Genomic DNA, 18,215 nt, shown 5'->3' on the forward strand with positions numbered 1-18,215 from the left:
GTTAATTGCAAGGGTAGAACTCAACTCATTTAATTAGAAAATGTTACACCATTTCCAGTCAACAGAAGGTGTATTTTTCAATGTGCGAAAATTAATGAAAAATAATGAAATGTTATACTGTTATTTTAAAGAAAGTTCTTCTTTACCTTGTACAAATTTGACAGTTTAGTCTGGGCTTGCAGTTCTGCCCTGAACTGTTCTTCCCTTTGTGCATTTTCATCCTGCACCTGTGGGACAAAAATAGACATATTTCATAACTGTGTGTTATTGGAATTATACCATCAAATACTTCAACATGACTCTCAGCAGACTATCAACCTAGGCCTAAGATCCAACCACAAGAGTTTTAACACCTACAACACTAGCAACGATACTTGCATCCCAATTCATTAGATCCCTTAAGAAAGACTCTGATGCGATTTTTTGGAAAACAGCATCCTCATTTCCAAAAATACCAATGCCCTCAAGGACCGTTTCTGTCATCCTCATTTTCAAATCTACCAATTCCTTCCATGTCTGTTTCCATCTACAACATCTAGAGGTAGTCCAATACCGTAGCTGAGCTAAAACTTGTTTTACCCCAGTCTACACAACCATACTTACATCTTTGATTTTAAGTATGTGAGCTTCAATTCTAGAAGACTGTGTATCATTGGTCCCCTTCAATGAAGTTACTGTCTCCTGTAGATGTTTGACTTCATCTCGCTTGTTCTCTAGTTCTGATCTCAGTTGTAAGATTTCCGTGGACTGTAGTAGAAAGATTACTAGTATTATTGATATGCAATGAAAACAAGACATTTACTTCTTTCATTTGCATTCAAAAAATGTTCTATATTTTTTATTCACACAATGCATAGGAAAGTCCTGTGCCAGAACACATACATGTACACTTGCAAAAAATACCATGAACAATGAACAGACAGACAGACAGACAGACAGACAGACAGACAGACACACACACACACACACACACACACACACACACACACACACACACACACACACACACACACACACACACACACACCAAATGTACACTCAGCACTCCACACATGAACAATCAAATATGCTGGTAGACACAAACATACACACAGATATACAGACAGTCAAACAAACAGACACACAGGCACAGCCATACATACAGATACAAACACAGACACAGACACACACAGACAGATACACACACACACACACACACACACACACACACACACACACACACACACACACACACACACTTGTCCATCAACAGAAGTAAAAAAGAGGACATGAACTTCTCAAATTTCCAGACATTTCACAATAACATGAAAAAATGTAGAGGATAGAAATATGTCAATACTTACTGATTCCTTCCTCAATGCTAACAATTCATTAGTCTTCAGTTTGAGTTCTTTATTTAACCACCCGTTCTGTTGGTTTAGAAGTTCCTTCTCCTGTTGTAGTCTCTTTTCTCGATACTGTTGAGAAGATCACATAGAAATCATCATATCAGTCAGTAAACACGTACAATCCTGTGGGGTTTAAGGAGACCAGCCTGGCTATTTACTGGTAATCATCATATACCCAGTATTGCTTCCAATGCAATTCCATGGAGTGCACACACATTGAACCCGGGCAATAATTTTCTGTATTACACCTAGGCACACTTTGCCCAAATAAGTGTGCTCATTGATATCCATTCACTCAGTGATTTGGCTCTGTTAATCTCTTCACTATTTTTATGGGTTTTTTGGCAAATAAAATAATGTTTCACTGCCAATTTATGTGATTCCGTGATTCAAACGATTTCCGTGTCACTCCATTATGTATATGATGAAACCTTTACAGCCCCAGATATGAGTTTTGCAGACCTTGGCCATATGGCTTACGGGTCCTGAAGTCGGGCCTTTCTGCCATTCATCCTTGATTTGCAAAACCCATATTTGGCCGTAAAGGTTATCATATATACACCCTGAAAAGTGTAATTTGGTGGATGCCAAGAAAGCAATAATAGACAACTCCTAAACTCTCATCTGATTTGTTCTACAACACTACACTGTACAGCTTACCTTTGTTGTTACGTCCTCTCCCAATATCTCATCTAATTTGGCCTGTGCTTGTACTTTGGCTGTATTGGCAGCTGCTAATTTGTCAGATAGATTACTCCATTCCTCTGTAAGATGGGACAATTCAAATTTTATACAACATATGATAAAACACTGATGCCTTTGCTTGCATGTGTTAAGCAGGAATGAGACAAGGTTCATTGCAAAGACATACATTGTACAAAGTAATTAGTGCCAGTAACTTATCAAAGTATAAACACCACAGGAGGCCAGATCCCATGACCCTGTTAACTGATGGAACACAACATGTTATGAGTATGACTGGTACTGGTACTGGTACATTATAAGTTTAACAGATATACAAAAACAAAGTGATAAAATGATTGAGTGAACCTACATCAAAGACACCCACTGTACCAGTTGTATTGTTTTAACCTAATTTTGTTTGCGCATGGTCTTTTCTTGGATTACTTCCTTCAAGTAAAATTGCTCTGTCTGGTGGATTTTTTGCTGGTTGTGTGTAAAACATGGTGTGATGTAGTGTGATTAACAGGGACAGAGTACATGAAGGAGGAGGGAATTGAAGTGTTGATGTTAGATTGTTGGGTTCAAGTGCTTTTCACAGCCATTCACAACTCCATCATAGCCAGACACTGTTATCACACACTGGCTGTATGTGTTATTCATATAACTGGCTTGGTGGTAGCTCCCTTACTAAATATACAAGTGGGTGCATATGTGCAATTGTAACAGCCGAATCAAATGATGGAAGTATCAATCTATAGGAAGGCATTTCTATTGGTAAACAATCCCAGTATTAAACAGGTGTGCATGAGACTTTAACATGTAAATGAACTTACCATTCAGTCTCTCAATCTCATGGTTCTTCTTTTGTAACAATTCAACATATTCTCTTTTCTCACTTTCTAGCTGATCATTGGCCCTTGTCAACTTCAACTGTGAACAAAAAATTGGACAAAATTGTCTCTACATGTACATGTACTCACAACAGTTTTGTTAATCAATAAGGCATTTTCAGTATACTTTTGCTATAACTTTGTTATCAAAAATACATTTTCATCATTTTTCCTTCAATACATTTCTACACAAAGCGTGGTAACATCATCAAAACTGCCGTGGTAAATTAGCAATTTCACATATTTCAGCAAAAGACCTGTTGTCAGTGCCAAGATGCATTGCGCGTCTCTCCATCCAATGCCATGTATTGCGTATGCACAGAGAGGTCTGCATGCAATACTATACTCAAGGGGATAGTCGTCACCTGACTGTACTCTGGGTTCACCCATAAAATTCATCTATGTTATTGATAGCATTTAGTCTTTGTTCTATAAAATCACTCACAATCAAAGAGGTCATCATGTCTTTCCATCATTTCCTGATAAAAATATTACTTCAAATGTAATAAAGACAAAACAAGCCTAATTTTAACAACATAAGCATCGCCGTCCTCTCGCGCAATGCATCTCGGAACTGGAAAAACAACTTCGTGGTAACAACAGGAATGTTTAAAAGTGTTTCACCCAAACTAACCAATAATACAGTTGTGGGATATTTGCATATAGTAAATTAATTATGCTTTGAATTCAGAACTATCCCATGTTAAATGAGTCCATGGCAAGGAAACAGTGTTTTTGATTAATACATGTATGCTTTGATTCTGAGAGCAAAAAAAAAAATTATTAAATTCTCTATTTACCTGAGTAGACAAATCATCTTCCTTAGTCACTTCCAATCCTTTTAGTTTTTCCTCTGAAGTTTTCCGTTCATTTTCTGAAATGGGACGGGAAGGAACTTATTATTCCCATATTTATGACACGTCTTCCTTAGTATCAAAGTACTGTGACTTTGCTCTCTGCCTGATATCTCCAAATAGAGGCATGTCATTTCACTGATAAAAAGACTTGCACTGTATTCCCTCAAAATTTGTTTGTTAATTTATGTTTCCATTCATGTTTGATGTATGAAGCAATAAGTGTAAATCAGTAGTAGACAAAGTTACGTCTGCAGGTCTAGAAAGAGGATATATTTATGTATTTGCCAGTGTTTTTTTTTACTGGCAGGTAAATCTTCCAAGGTTCCCCAGTAATTTTATCTGGGTTCCAAAACACAACTGTAGTAGCTTGTATGGGAAACTATACAACTTGTATTCCTTTCCTCCATTCTGTTACCAAGGTTCCCCAACTTCAAAAGCAGGAATACTGTTTGCTGTGCTTTTCACTCAGGTTGACAATTGAATGCTATCTGAAGCTAGCTATACAATCATGTACAGTTGAAAGTGAATCTCAAAACTACATACTCAGGTAAAACCTGTCAGCCTTCATGTTTGAAAATTCACTTGAATATTAGCATGCTTAGGAGAAATCTGGCAGTAAGTTAACTCAATATAAGTGATTTTTTAAAAACACAATCTATCATTCTGGTACTCACCCAATGTGGTATTCTCTGTCTTCAGTTCAGTGCATTCTTTAGCCAATGATTCAAGTTTAGAGTTGCTACTTATCAACTGTTTCTCTATCTCAAAGTACTGTTGTTCTGTGGGAACAAGTCAGATCATCTTTCAATACTGTACATCTTACATCATACATGTCTTTGTGTGTGTGTGTGTGTGTGTGTGTGTGTGTGTGTGTGTGCCTGTGTGTGTATGTGTACATGTATGTGTCTGTCTGTCTGTGTATGTGTCTGTGTCTGTATGTCTTTCTGTCTGTGTGTACATGTCTGTCTGTCTGTCTGTCTCTCTCTCTCTCTCTCTCTCTGTGTGTGTGTGTGTGTGTGTGTATGTGTGTGTGTGTGTGTGTGTGTGTGTGTGTGTGTGTGTGTGTGTGTGTGTGTCATAGAATAGTTTTATGTTTGCAAGAGTGTAGAACTTTGGCCTGACTCTAAATCAGATGAATATTTAACAAAAGGTCAAGATTTCAATGATATACTGGTTATTGTTTTTTTAAATACAACAGTACAAAGTTTTGACATTCAGGAAAATGGCTATGCACATGGTGGACTTTATGTCATAAATTTACGTGCTTAGTTACATAATTATTGCAAATAAGCTTGAGAACAAAACATACAGAAAGGGGTTGAAACATTTGGTGTGCCCTCTAACTTCTAAGCCAATTTGACACAGCAACTTGTAAACCCCTAACATTTGGTGTCCCCTATCTCTTACTGTGTGATAACTCACAAGAAACCTGGTTTAACAATATTTCATATATCATTTTGTTTTGTTTTTCAAAATTTGTACCATACCAGCATTACCACACTCTCTGGTAGTGTGTGTGTAGCTTAATAAAGACTGACTGACTGATTGATTGATTGATTGATTGATTGATTGATTGAATATGATGTGGATAAAACACTGACCGTGAGGATGAAATCTTGGAGTTTTTGTCTTTCACAAGACAGGCGTTCTGAGTATAAAAAAATTCTTTGAATTTCCTCTTTTATTGAATAATTCACCTGCGATAGGGTGAAACTGTTTGTATTTTCAGTAACAGTTAAGTTGAACAACAATTGACACTTATTAATATGTGTGTAATTTTTGAAAGGGTCCATTGTGGACAAACAGCACATACGAGTGTGTACAAGCAAGTATGATTATGTACGTATTATTTTTTTTTAAATTGTGCACTTTTTGAGGATTTAAAAATTTCGTCAGCTGTTTTGCCCTGACTTTCTCTATGTTTTCAGTAATATGTCACTTATGGTTGAATTTGAAAACAATTCAAGGGCTCGAGATTTGGACAAGAACAACGTCTTAATTTTGAAACCAAATCATGCAAAACTAAGGTTGGACGGTGGTGCACGTCAAGTTCGATTGCCTTACCTGCGTTGACTTTCAGTCGTTCGTGTTGTGCTTTCAACCCATCATATGCAGTTTCTTTGGAGCTAAAAACAGCTTCCAGTTTACTTCGGAGTTCGTCTGGCAGTGTATTTAGTTCATCTGAACTCAATATCGCACACAAGCGTGCGAACTCAACGTTTGCCGCCATGTTGATATTGTACAGGAACCGGAACTTACGGTTGGGTGCTAAGATTCCTTATTTGGGGGTGGTAAAGGCGTAAAGGGAGGGTGGAACAACTCTCTGGTTGAGGTGGTGCGTATGTATGTATGTATAAATGTATGTACATACTAGTCTCGGTAAAAAGTATGTTTTTCTAACTTTTACAACTAGTTTTATTCTAGACAACCTGGAAAAGATTTTCTGTTCTTTTGCTTTTCTTGATATAGTAGCTAGTGAACTTTATTTCTTCAAAGTCAGAAAGTTTTGATTGTTGCAATACTGCAAAAACAGTGACTATTTATAGATGTAGGAAAAGTGTCTCATTTTTCTTGCAAAGAAACATTGGCATTGACATTTTAATATACGTGATAATCTTTGTTGTTTTTGTCTGCCGTGTTTTTGAATGTTGATAAATATTCCTGTGTTGTTGACTTCTTTGTAAACTCTAAATAATTCTAGAGTCCTCATGTGTTCATGACTGCATTACAATCTGTCAGAACAGCGCCCTCTAGCAGCAAACCAGGTGCAAAATTGGGGTAGACTCTTGCATCTCTGTGTGGCTTATAAAATGGGATCTCCAATAAATCTGCCATAAGGGTCATTGTGATCCCTTTCAATTTTTTCTCTTTAGCCATGAATTACTTTAGCCTGCATAGTTGGCATGGAATGTGTTTTCTGTCTGTCTGTCTGTCTGTCTGTGTCTGTCTGTCTGGGTATGCGTGTGTGTGTGTGGGGGGGAGAGGAGGAGTTGTGAGATGTACTAAGTAAGAAGTAATTGACTACTGGTAAACAGTATATAGCAGTTTATTAAAAAGTTTATACATATATTACAAATTCTATTGTTATGTCAGATGCAAAAAAAAATGCATAGATTATAGAATGCCTACCAACAATTATAAGTCCCTCACATAAAATATTACAACTTGTACATGTAATCATATAAATGTACATTGGTTTTAGTTTACGTCTGTTGTAGTTGTCCTTTACAATGTCAATGTAATTTTTGGAATGCGCTATCAACAGCGCCCTCACAAGATTGTATTTGTGATTTTCCTTGCAATATTAGCCTAGAAATAGTAGCATCCAGTCATGTGTGATCAAGTTTTCCGTTCTCACCTATCCCCTACTATGCCTGGCATTTTGCTAGTGGCCATCTATTTAAATGAAGCTTCAGCTAGAAATCAGGTGCTAATTCTTATTCATTCTCGCAAACCAGAGCTGTTATTTCTGCCGTTACACTTTGATCTGGATGGCGCATTCTGTACGCCATAGTTTTGGGACGTTGATTCTTATTGGGTTTGTAATTTTCCCCGCTGATGACATCAGTCGCATCACCATATGATTTGAACCAACTTGGAGGGTTGAGCTATGTAAACATAAGTACAATTATATTCAAATGGGGTTGAACGTAAATATAATTTTAAGTTTGCATGATTGGTTATTAGCGAAATCCCAGGTGTGGTAGGAGAAAGGTGAGAACCCAACTTGAAAAATGCCCACACAGCTGATTCTAGGCTATAACAATATGCAATGGCATCTGCAATCAACAACATCTATAGAGTACATCCACACCCAGATGGATATATCAACGCGCGCCCTCACATATTCGTGATCTTACACAAGGTCAAAGGTCATTTTTGGAATGCCATTATTTTCTTGTAGTTTTCTGAATAATAATAATCCGAGTCTCTCGCTTGACTCAAGTCGGAGAGTTTGACATAAACTTGGTCATCCTGTATGGTTACATGATGAGTTCTTTGTTTCACACCTTTGGAACGCCATTGAGCTGGTTTATGTAGTTGCTTCGGATCTGTGAAAAATGAATAATTAAAACATGAGAGTTATGCTATTAGCCTCTATGGAAAGGCTGACTGGTCGAATCTAGTATTCTCACCACTCAGCCTGCAAACTTAGCATTTTTCATGGATACTATCCATAGAAGCTGATTGATTGGTTGGATTAAGTCACATGTCTATATATTAGGTTGATTGATTAAGTCAGATGATGCATACATTATGTTCCTTGTTTGACTGTATAGGAAATTAAAACCTCACTATTGTAAAAAACAAACAAAAAAAACAAAAAAAACCTTGAACATCAACAGGTGATATGCAAATTTCATGTTGATTTTTTCTCATAGTTTGAGATAATGAAGCATAGCCAAAAACACTTAATTTGAATTACTGAGTTTGTAGACTGTGTGGAGAAAACAATTACTCAACAATCCACCTTTATACGGATGCTATTTATGCTATCAAGTTGCCAATCAATATGTAAACACAACAAGTTCAACTGCATGTCCAACACAAATTGAACCCTTCACCAATTCATGCTCAGTAAACTTTGGAAACAATTATGAGAGCAAAATAGAATCATGGAATGAGAAATAAACAAGCCAACAAAAACAAAATAAGAAGAAGAGAAAAAATCTTTAAGAACCAATTAACATCTAGACTGTAAGACATGTTGTGTCTCTCTGCCCTCACCGGCCTGCTCTAAAAAGAAGGGCCTGACTGATGTGTGAGGGCGCCCCAGCGTACATTACAGAATAAAAAACATTATACTAACCAATGGATTGATAGTAGCCCTCTCCTGTTGCCAAACTGATTTTGTATTTATGCCATGGACAAATGATACAACTAACACCAGCAATATCCTGAGGGAAAAAACAAAAGGCTGAAATTAAATATTGTACAATACATTGCACCTTGATTTGTTTATAACTATTCTAAAATACAAATTGCGGCAGGTAAGTAATCTATATCATATAGTTACTGCTGGTAGAAATGTAACATGCATACCAAGGTACTGTATATTAGGATAACTTTAGTCTGTAAGGTTCGCAGTGATGGGGTGCCCTCATAGACTGGTCTACCCCTCCAGTACGGGCAGAACAACACGTCCTATATTAGTCCAGATGGCTTCACTTGTCTTGACAATTTCCAGAACTCAGTTGGGGTTAATTTCTAAAATCATTTATAGCACTGTGTTTGTAGATGAGCCGAGTGATTGCAAACCAAAATTGTTAATCGCGAAAGCATTTCCTTGACTATGTCGGTTTTCAAAAATGTTAATCGTGCAGCACAAAACTCAAAAATGTAAATTCATTGACTTTTGTCCATGGATGAACATTTCTGGATTGAGAAATATCTAGAATTAAATTCTGCTCAATACATGTAGTAGTATACATGTTCTTTTCTTGATGTATGTAGACATGCTAAAATCTCTGGGTTTTTTCATTCTATATTTGAACAAAAAATTTCAACATAATAAAAGTTTGCAAGCTAAAGTATATTATTATTTACAATTTCACTTAACGAATTTACAGCTAAAACAGGCAGTGTTCACCAGAAGACTATTTGTAACATATTTACATGTACATTTATATTCAAAGTTGATCATTTTGCAAGTTTAGGCTGTTGTTTTACTTGATAGATAATAACAGTTTAACTGCTGAACACAGCATGATTTTATTGAGGGAAGTTTAAAAAGTTGAAGTAATGTAAAAAAACCTCTCTTAAATCACAATTCTGCTGTGATCAGCAGAGCTCTTATCTCTCACAAGTACACCAACAACTTCAACTTGCCAAGTGATCAGCATTGGTCATTAAATGTACATGTTATGTACAATCTTCTGGCAAACATTACATGTTTTAGCTGTAATATTTTTCATATATGAGTAACTGTTTTGATTTCACTTACTTCGATATCTCCAACTTCAAGAGGACCACCTGCATCTGAGCAAAAGAATGGATACATTGGTGAAGTCATTTTATGTTGATAATGTTGTAAATTAGCCACATACTAGCAGGGGAGGGGTGGGGCAGGGGGTGGGCTATTGTTACAGGGTGACTATATATTGTACATAGGATAGGATCTGAACACTTTATTTCAATAAACTGGCAGTGTTGTATACGACACTGTTAGGGTTTTCAGGTGAAAAGTACATTGTAATACTAACTCTATTAACAGTGAAAACAATGAAACTGTATAGAACTTGACAAGACTACCATGTATGTGTGTGTGTGTATGTATGTATGTATGTATGTATGTATGTATGTATGTATGTATGTATGTATGTATGTATGTATGTATGTATGTATGTATGTATGTATGTATGTATGTATGTATGTATGTGATTATTGATATCGTATTTCCTTGAAAAACAACAACAACAACAACTTACGATAACAGTATTTATCCAAAGCAAAAACATCACCATTGTGATAAAATATAACGAGTGTCCTTCCATTGACTTCAATAACTTTTCTTCTCTGGGTCTGAAGATCTGACAAACTACATACAAAAAGTTTGTCATCACCATGTCCAAGTGTACTACCAGTTTCTAAATCCATAGGAATGGTCTTATCACGTTTTTTGTCCTTAGTACTACCATAGACCATTAGTTTCTAGTACAATCAATGATTACAATGTTCAACGAGTCATTTGAGTGTACGTGTACGGTGTAAACATCTACACAGATCCGACTAACGTAACGGTAATACACCACTTCAACCTGTTTGCCACCTTGTAATCACGTCAATCATGGTTTGGGGCATGTTTACTGTGATTACCAATCATGATTGTGATTGGTACTTTAATTAATAAAGATTGATTAATCAAACGCAAAATCACGATTGTCATACGAGTGTGAAGCTACCATCATATTCATATTCATATTCACTTTCAAAAGTTGACCTGTACGATCAATGTGAATATGATGATAGCTTCACATGTTCATCATGCATCAGATTCGAAGTTATCCGAATGGGTACGAACAAGCGTTCGGCAAATCACAAATCCTTCATTGGCAGGTTGAAATAATGTGATTGTAGTTACTTTTCACTTGATTAGCGTGGATTTGCATGCTTTCTTCTTATTTTTGCCAGAGTATCCAATTTGCACCATGAATTATTGTTGTCATATAAAAAAAACTAATTTGGATGTTTAGTATGCCTTTCCCATATCTTTGAAAATGTCAATATTTGGGTGTACAAAAAACCTGTGTATGAGTAATGTAATAAAATACGGCCTGGCTGGGTGTGTTTTGATTTCCCGCAGTGCTGCTATCTTTGAAACCCTACTTAACACTTACACTGGTGAAATTTACACAAAATAGTGTTGTCAAGACCACAATTATCACAATGTGTGTAGTTCCCTTGATCGGGATCGGTCAACGCAATCGATTGTGAAAAATAATGGTCCATGAGAACAATAAATTATGGTGCAAATTGGATACTCTGGCAAAAATAAGAAGAGAGCATGCAAATCCAGGCAAATCAAGTGAAAAGTAATTACAATCACATGATTTCAACCACCCAATGAAGGATATGTGATTTGCCGAACGCATGTTCGTACCCATTCGGAAGTACTTCGAATATGACGATGAATGTGTAAGCTATCATCATATTCACATTGATCGTAGAGGTCAACTTTTGAAAGTGAAGATGAATATGAATATGATGGTAGCTAGCTTCACACTCGTGATTGTCATGACCGAGCCGAGCTAGGGGTTACCGACATTCTCTAAAGGTCGCCGCTTGAGGGCGCTTGGTAGAAGTAACTTCATACCTAAATCCAGGCATAAATCAGAGTCATAAACCAATAACTTGTAAGGTAATCAAATGAACAGTTAAATTGACTTAGAAAAATCCACACCACCAGCTTTTCAAGTCGTTACTTTATTACATGACAGCTTTTTAGAGAAAAGATATTTATAAACTGCAACAACAAAACAGTAGAACTAGACAATAAAGAATTTTTTTTTTTATCAGACAGTGAAGAAGAGACCCGGTATGATGCGGTATTCAGTAAACTGGATGTTTGCTGTATATTAATTATCATGATTAACTATAAGTTGTAACCTATGCTATGCAACACGCATAACTTCTTACACCCTTCGTGTAAATGGTTTAGCCCAAGATTGGTGCGCGGCCAAAGAAGTTCACACACATCTAGTCTCTCCACTATTGGTACCCCCGAGAGGGTAGTATTGGTACCCCGGCCATGGCTTCGTCAGACTCTCTCAGTGGAAAAATCCTGACTGGTAAGTTTATATAAACTATATATGTATGTATGTATGTATGTATGTATGTATGTATGTATGTATGTATGTATGTATGTATATAGGTATGTATGTATGTATGTATGTATGTATGTAGGTATGTATGTATGTATGTATGTATGTAGGTATGTAGGTATGTATGTATGTATGTATGTAGGTATGTATGTATGTAGGTATGTATGTATGTATGTGTGTGTATGTATGTATGTATGTATGTATGTATGTATGTATGTATGTATGTATGTGTGTGTGTATGTATGTGTGTGTGTGTATGTATGTATGTGTGTGTATGTATGTATGTGTGTGTGTGTGTGTATGTATGTATGTATGTATGTATGTATGTATGTGTGTGTGTGTATGTATGTATGTGTGTGTGTGTGTGTATGTATGTATGTATGTATGTATGTATGTATACATGTATGTTTTTCAGTACTGTTAGTCTGTGACAAAATAACTGAAAAACGTTGATGGAGAGGGCTATTACAACTGTCAACACACAAGCAGTAACAAGCAGATTTTCTGTAGTAATTCTGATATGTGTAGTACATGTTTTCAGTTGTGCTCTTCAGACCATATACATTCACTGCATTTCACAATAAAATATAAAAGGCCTTAAATTATAATAACCAGAGAGAAAGAAATGCTCTGTTTTAAGTTCTACCATCAGAAGTGCATTATAGCAGGTACCGGCAGTAGTGGAGTTTAAAGCAGGTACCGGGTATTAACTAATTTTAGACATGCATATCATATTGCATATGGGTCCTTTTACATGAACACTACCTGCCATTAATTTATGCATACTGCAGCTTGATGGAAAAAGAATTTGAATAAAGTATAAGCCAGATTGAAATTACTTTAATTTAATTACCACAAATCTATATTTCTGGATTTTCACATTAACTTTTCAAGTAGGAAGCCATGATAACATTGTTTTATAAATTTAAAATCAAAAATAAACTTCATACCCAATACTCATCCATATGGCCACTTAAAACAAAATATAGCCTATAGTAATGACTATTGATTTACCATACAAATGTGTATGATTTTCTCTCCTATTTTGAACTGTTTAGTTACTGGTCCAATAAATCCTGAAAACTTGGGAAAAACTTTAACCCATGAGCATGCAGAGATTAAGTACGAATACTTTTATTTTGATGTCGGTAAAAAACCTGTACAAGAGATTGCTGATGAACCAATCACATTAGAGAATATTGGCTGGATTCGAGAACACCAGTAAGTGCAATATGTTTATCCCCGGGGGCGGTACCAGTGGCCAACTCTGGTAGGGGTGTGTGGCCAGTGCTGGAAACCCCTGGCCCCATTTTAGACCCACTTTGACCATTTTACACCATTACAGGTTTCTGAAAGATGAAAGTTTAGACCTAACTACATTTTCCTTAGGCGGCAATATTTTGGGGCAATTAAGCAATTACGATTTGGTAAGGACAGTGGACCACATTTTAGACTAAGCAAAATAAAAAATAATGGAAAGTGGACCCCATTTTAGACTCTTCAACTCGAAAAAACACACCCCATTTTAGACCAAAAGGGCTAGAAAAATGCACCTCAGCTCAAAGGGCGGCACATATAAATATACTCATATAAGGGGAGTTTCAATTTGGTGTTTCTTGACAAATGAGCGAAAATAATGTGATGTGAAATTATAAAGTGGCTCACCAGAACTCTCCAGACTCTCCAGAACCCCTAAAATTTATTTCCTGGAGTGGTGTTCCCATTGAGACAGGTACACCAACATTCAAATAATCAATATTTTGTCACGACACAGTGATTTGTGAGCGTTCAAGATTTAACAACAAGAATATAATGGCAACTTCTTTTTTGCACTTTGTATATAATTTGCATAATAATGTTATTTGCATATTTCCTGATTTTGATTCCAGGTATAGCAATAAAGCCAATCTAAGGGTTTATGGAGATGAGTGTAACACTGCAGTTATAGATGATTTGACAGACTTTAAGAGAAATGGTGGAGGATCAATTGTTGAGTGTACAACTATTGGTATCGGTAGAAATATGCAACATCTCAAACAGTTTTCACAAGCCTCGGGAGTAAACATTATCTCTGGAACAGGTCAGATAATCAAATCTTTCATAGTTATGAAAAATACCTGCTTAGGTTTCAAGTCGAGATTTAAAATAGGAAATTTAAAAAAAATTTATAAAATATTAGATGTCCTTAAACATGTTCAAAAGGTCAGTAAAACATAATAATAATATGTTCTTGTTACACAACCAAGGGTTCTAATTACTAATGAGTAACTTTTCACAAGTTCACGTCGACAGACTCTGTCAAACTGTCCTTTTACAATATCTCAGAGTCTATGATCACATTATAGTGGTAAAGCCAGCAAACAGATATTTAGACAAAGCCTGTCAGCCCAAACAGGCAAAATTTTACTCATAAGTGTAATTTGAACCCTTGGTAGTGATACAAGAACTAATTCCCTTACGGAAATGGTCTATAGTATTCTTATAGGATTCCTATAAGACCTATAATATTCCTATAAGATTCCTATAGGACTGATCGTTCCTATAGGACTGTCCTAATAGATTCCTTTAGGACTATCCTAATTCCTATAGGAATTTTAAAGTATTCCTTTAAGAAAGGGGCCAAAATCCTATAAGATCTTACAGGAATAATCTTTTAGGAATGCTGTAGGAACTTTCCATAAGGGTTACTACAATATATAAGCTAAAATATGCAAAATTTATTGAATCTTCGGTGTATGTTAAAACATATTGAGGCTTAAGACTCAATATTGTAGGAGTCAATTAAGTTCTGATGAACAAGATTTTCACTGTCAAAGCAAAAGTACTTTGTCTTCAATGAAGACTTGTAAATTTTATTGGCAGAGTTTCATACAAATTAATTGACTGAGATATGAAACAGCATTAATTTGTTCAAACAATTTAAGTCACGATATAAAGGAACGACTTCACCAGATTTTTTTTTTTTTTTAAATATTTATAAGAAGGAAAGGGAATTTATAAACATATAAATTTAGTTATATAGCTACATTGCATTGAGTCAAATTCAGCTTAACACCTGTATATCTGTTGCTGTATGTAGGGTTTTATTTAGCCGGTGACCAATCACCTAACAGAGAAGATAATCATATTCTATCAAAACTACCTGACCAATCAGAGGAAAGTATAGCCACACTTCTGACAAAGGATATCATGGAAGGGGCTGATGGCACAGATGTAAGATGTGGTGTGATTGGTGAAGTAGCCAGCTGCTATCCAATCACAGGTAAGCTTAGTAACTAGTTGCTTGAAGCTTCATTTGTGTAATCTTGATTAATCTTAAACCTGCACTAGCTGCAACGTAGACATTTTTTATCAAATAACCAAAGACATATTCACTAAAGATTGGTAAATTACTTATAAAAAAACCCAATGTATGTATTAGTTAGTGGTCAATAGTACACGGCTAGAAAGTAACAGTCCCGTGTCCACAGACTACCAATTCTTGTCATGGGGCTACCATAATTTGCAGCTGGTAGCCCCACTCAGGTTTCCACTGATTATGTGATGATTTAAAGGATGGAAGATATACAGATTTGAAAATATTTCAATATAACACATACTTCCAAAAAAGGAACTGTTTTCAATTTAGGAATAATCCTTGGGCTACCAATTTCAGAAAAAAAGAAAAAAGTTAATTTCGAGCTCTGTATTATCTGTAGGTAGTGTAGTGGCAAAATTCAAACTTGAGCAAAAGCTTGGTTATAGGGGGAGGGAGGGGGGTACCAGAGGTTCAAAAGCGTTATCGAATTAAACAATTGAACGTTAGCAAAAGCACAGCAGTGCTACAACAACATGAATACATCCTGTATAATCCATGTAATACCAGAATAACATTTTACATTTTAATAAATAGATGTTGAAAAGAAAGTACTAAGAGCTGTAGCATCTGTCCAGAATCAACTTGGATGTCCTGTTAGTCTGCACCCAGAAGACTTTGCTGAAGCTCCATTTGAAATCATGAGAGTTTTACAGGAAGCCGGGGCAGATTGCCAAAAAACGGTCATGTCACATTTAGATTGTAAGTAATTTGCATAATCACATGATCTGAAATGACAAGTGTGCGTTTTAAGCTAAACTTTGGCAGATTGCCAAAAACATGTAAACCTAGATATTTTGAGTACTAGAAAATTTTGCATTTTTGTAGATTTCAGCTCGTTCTCAAAGACTAATTTTTACCAATTACCAGATTGGTACATTAATTGTGCTATAAATGTATAAACAGGCATTTTAGTCACTACTTATTTTTGTGTTTTTGTTGTCCACCGACTTCAGCAAAATTTCCAGGTGTACAGTAGCACCATGCACCCTTTGAGATTTTGACTTTTATGTACATCCCCTATGACTTTGTCTACCCTATAACAGATACATTGTACAAGGTAGAAGATTATCTGGAATTTGCTGACTTTGGTACCTACCTTGAACTTGATTTCTTTGGTACAGAGACTTCAAACTGGGACTTTAATGCTCCTTACATGATGAATGATGGACAGAGAATTAATATTATCAAACAACTACTAGATGAAGGGTTGGAGGACAGGATTGTTATTGCACATGATATACATACAAGGAATCATTTGGTTAGTTTGTAATGTGTGTGTGTGTGTGTGTGTGTGTGTGTGTGTGTGTGTGTGTGTGTGCTTATGTATGTATGTGTGTATGTTGTGTGTATGTATGTGTGTGTGCATGTATGTGTGTGTGCATATGTAAGTATGTATGTATGTATATATGTATGTATGTATGTATGTATGTATGTGCATGCTTATGTACGTGTGTACATACATACAATACATGAGTGTATATATGTATGTATCGTATCGATATATATTATGTATGTATGGGCTTTTATGAATGTATGCATGTATATATATATATATATATATATATATATATATATATATATATATATATATATATATATATATATATATATATATATATATATATATATATATATATATATATATATATATATATATATATATATATATATATATATATATATATATTACTCAATATTATGTAATGGACAAACATATGAAAATGGACTGTACTATTTTTTTGATGTTTGGTATCCTTGGTTACAGACGAAGTATGGTGGCCATGGTTACTCTCACATCCTTCTAAATGTTGTGCCAAAGATGTTACAGAGAGGAATCTCACAGGAATCCATCGATAAAATATTGATACACAACCCAAAAAGATGGCTGACATTCAAGTAATTTAAAATATTCAAATAAGCGGAAAGATGGTTGACATTCCAACAAACTAAATATTCAATTTAGCTGAACAATGGCTGACATTCAATTCGAATATTCAAATTAGTAGACATTGGCTGCCCATAGTGTTTTCATTATAAAGAAGTCAATGAATGAAGGTATATGTAATTTTTAAATTTTTATATTGGGAAGATTTTGATCATGTCTTTAAAATGTAGTTTGAATAAAATGTAAAAAGCACGCTTTGTTCTTTATTCATGTCGTACGATAAGAAGAAAAAGTGAGTGGCTGAATGAGCTGAACCTGGCGTTGTTGATTTACTCATCAGAGTCCTCATGCCCTGATTCAGAGTCCTTATGCAGTTACGGTCAAATATTCATCCATTTTTTTTGGACATCTTTTTATCTTGGCTTATCATTACCAGAGACATCCAATCTCACCTGAAGTATTTGCTATTAAAGTTGAACATAGGAACCCCCCCCCCCCCACCAAGGCAGACTATTACTTATCACAAAGTTATTGCAAAAATGCTTAATTTCAAGTAAAAACATTCCAAACAATAGGGTTTCCAAACTTGAAGATTTTGAAATTCCTATTGACACAGATGGTATGATAGGGAAAAGATGTTCTGTGTGTGTATTTTTTTTTTGAATGTTGGCATAGGTAACCTGGAATCCAGTCATGTGGATTTTGCTTTTAACTTTTCTTCTACCACGCCTGGCATTTTGTTATAGTGGTAATACCTTCAAACCTAAAATAAGATTACGATTTCCTGCATCAATGTTGAATATGGTAATTATGTTTACATCATACAGCTCAA

General features: G+C 35.5%; 3 protein-coding genes across 3 annotated transcripts in view; 1 reads left to right on the plus strand and 2 right to left on the minus strand.

Annotated features, from left to right (window-relative positions):
• The window catches only part of LOC144445644 (nucleoprotein TPR-like), a 47,727-nt gene extending 41,678 nt beyond the window's left edge, over window positions 1–6,049 (minus strand). The window contains exons 1-8 of the mRNA XM_078135269.1: window positions 5,884–6,049; window positions 4,494–4,598; window positions 3,763–3,836; window positions 2,906–3,002; window positions 2,049–2,152; window positions 1,344–1,457; window positions 604–747; window positions 147–227 (exon numbers count right to left, since the gene is read on the minus strand). Coding sequence (XP_077991395.1) covers window positions 147–227; window positions 604–747; window positions 1,344–1,457; window positions 2,049–2,152; window positions 2,906–3,002; window positions 3,763–3,836; window positions 4,494–4,598; window positions 5,884–6,049 — 885 coding nt within the window. The remainder of the gene's footprint in view (window positions 1–146; window positions 228–603; window positions 748–1,343; window positions 1,458–2,048; window positions 2,153–2,905; window positions 3,003–3,762; window positions 3,837–4,493; window positions 4,599–5,883) is intronic.
• A 1,603-nt stretch (window positions 6,050–7,652) lies between these two features.
• Window positions 7,653–10,529, minus strand: LOC144446057 (Rieske domain-containing protein-like). Its single transcript, XM_078135748.1, has 4 exons — window positions 10,248–10,529; window positions 9,764–9,798; window positions 8,630–8,717; window positions 7,653–7,871 (listed from the first exon to the last, which is right to left on the minus strand). The coding sequence occupies exons 1-4, from the start codon at window positions 10,462–10,464 to the stop codon at window positions 7,693–7,695; spliced, it is 519 nt and encodes a 172-aa protein (XP_077991874.1). The 5' UTR covers window positions 10,465–10,529; the 3' UTR covers window positions 7,653–7,692.
• Window positions 10,530–11,998: 1,469 nt separating this feature from the next.
• On the plus strand, window positions 11,999–17,470 carry LOC144445947 (N-acetyltaurine hydrolase-like). Its single transcript, XM_078135602.1, has 7 exons — window positions 11,999–12,107; window positions 13,199–13,361; window positions 14,030–14,220; window positions 15,220–15,402; window positions 16,033–16,197; window positions 16,542–16,756; window positions 17,264–17,470. The coding sequence occupies exons 1-7, from the start codon at window positions 12,068–12,070 to the stop codon at window positions 17,396–17,398; spliced, it is 1,092 nt and encodes a 363-aa protein (XP_077991728.1). The 5' UTR covers window positions 11,999–12,067; the 3' UTR covers window positions 17,399–17,470.
• The last annotated feature ends 745 nt before the right edge of the window (window positions 17,471–18,215 follow it).

The sequence above is a fragment of the Glandiceps talaboti genome, chromosome 14 (genome assembly GCF_964340395.1).
Source record: "Glandiceps talaboti chromosome 14, keGlaTala1.1, whole genome shotgun sequence".
Classification (NCBI taxonomy): domain Eukaryota; kingdom Metazoa; phylum Hemichordata; class Enteropneusta; family Spengelidae; genus Glandiceps; species Glandiceps talaboti.

Excerpts from the sequence above, each read along its gene's own strand:
- LOC144445947 (XM_078135602.1), top strand. The coding sequence starts at position 12,068 with ATGGCTTCGTCAGACTCTCTCAGTGGAAAAATCCTGACTG. Across the intron at positions 16,198-16,541 it reads GGTCATGTCACATTTAGATT|ATACATTGTACAAGGTAGAA; the intron begins GTAAGTAATTTG and ends ACCCTATAACAG. Across the intron at positions 16,757-17,263 it reads TACATACAAGGAATCATTTG|ACGAAGTATGGTGGCCATGG; the intron begins GTTAGTTTGTAA and ends CCTTGGTTACAG.
- LOC144446057 (XM_078135748.1), bottom strand. The coding sequence starts at position 10,464 with ATGGTCTATGGTAGTACTAAGGACAAAAAACGTGATAAGACCATTCCT. Across the intron at positions 9,799-10,247 it reads TTTGGATAAATACTGTTATC|ATGCAGGTGGTCCTCTTGAA; the intron begins GTAAGTTGTTGT and ends TCTTTTGCTCAG. Across the intron at positions 8,718-9,763 it reads TTGAAGTTGGAGATATCGAA|GATATTGCTGGTGTTAGTTG; the intron begins GTAAGTGAAATC and ends TTTTTCCCTCAG.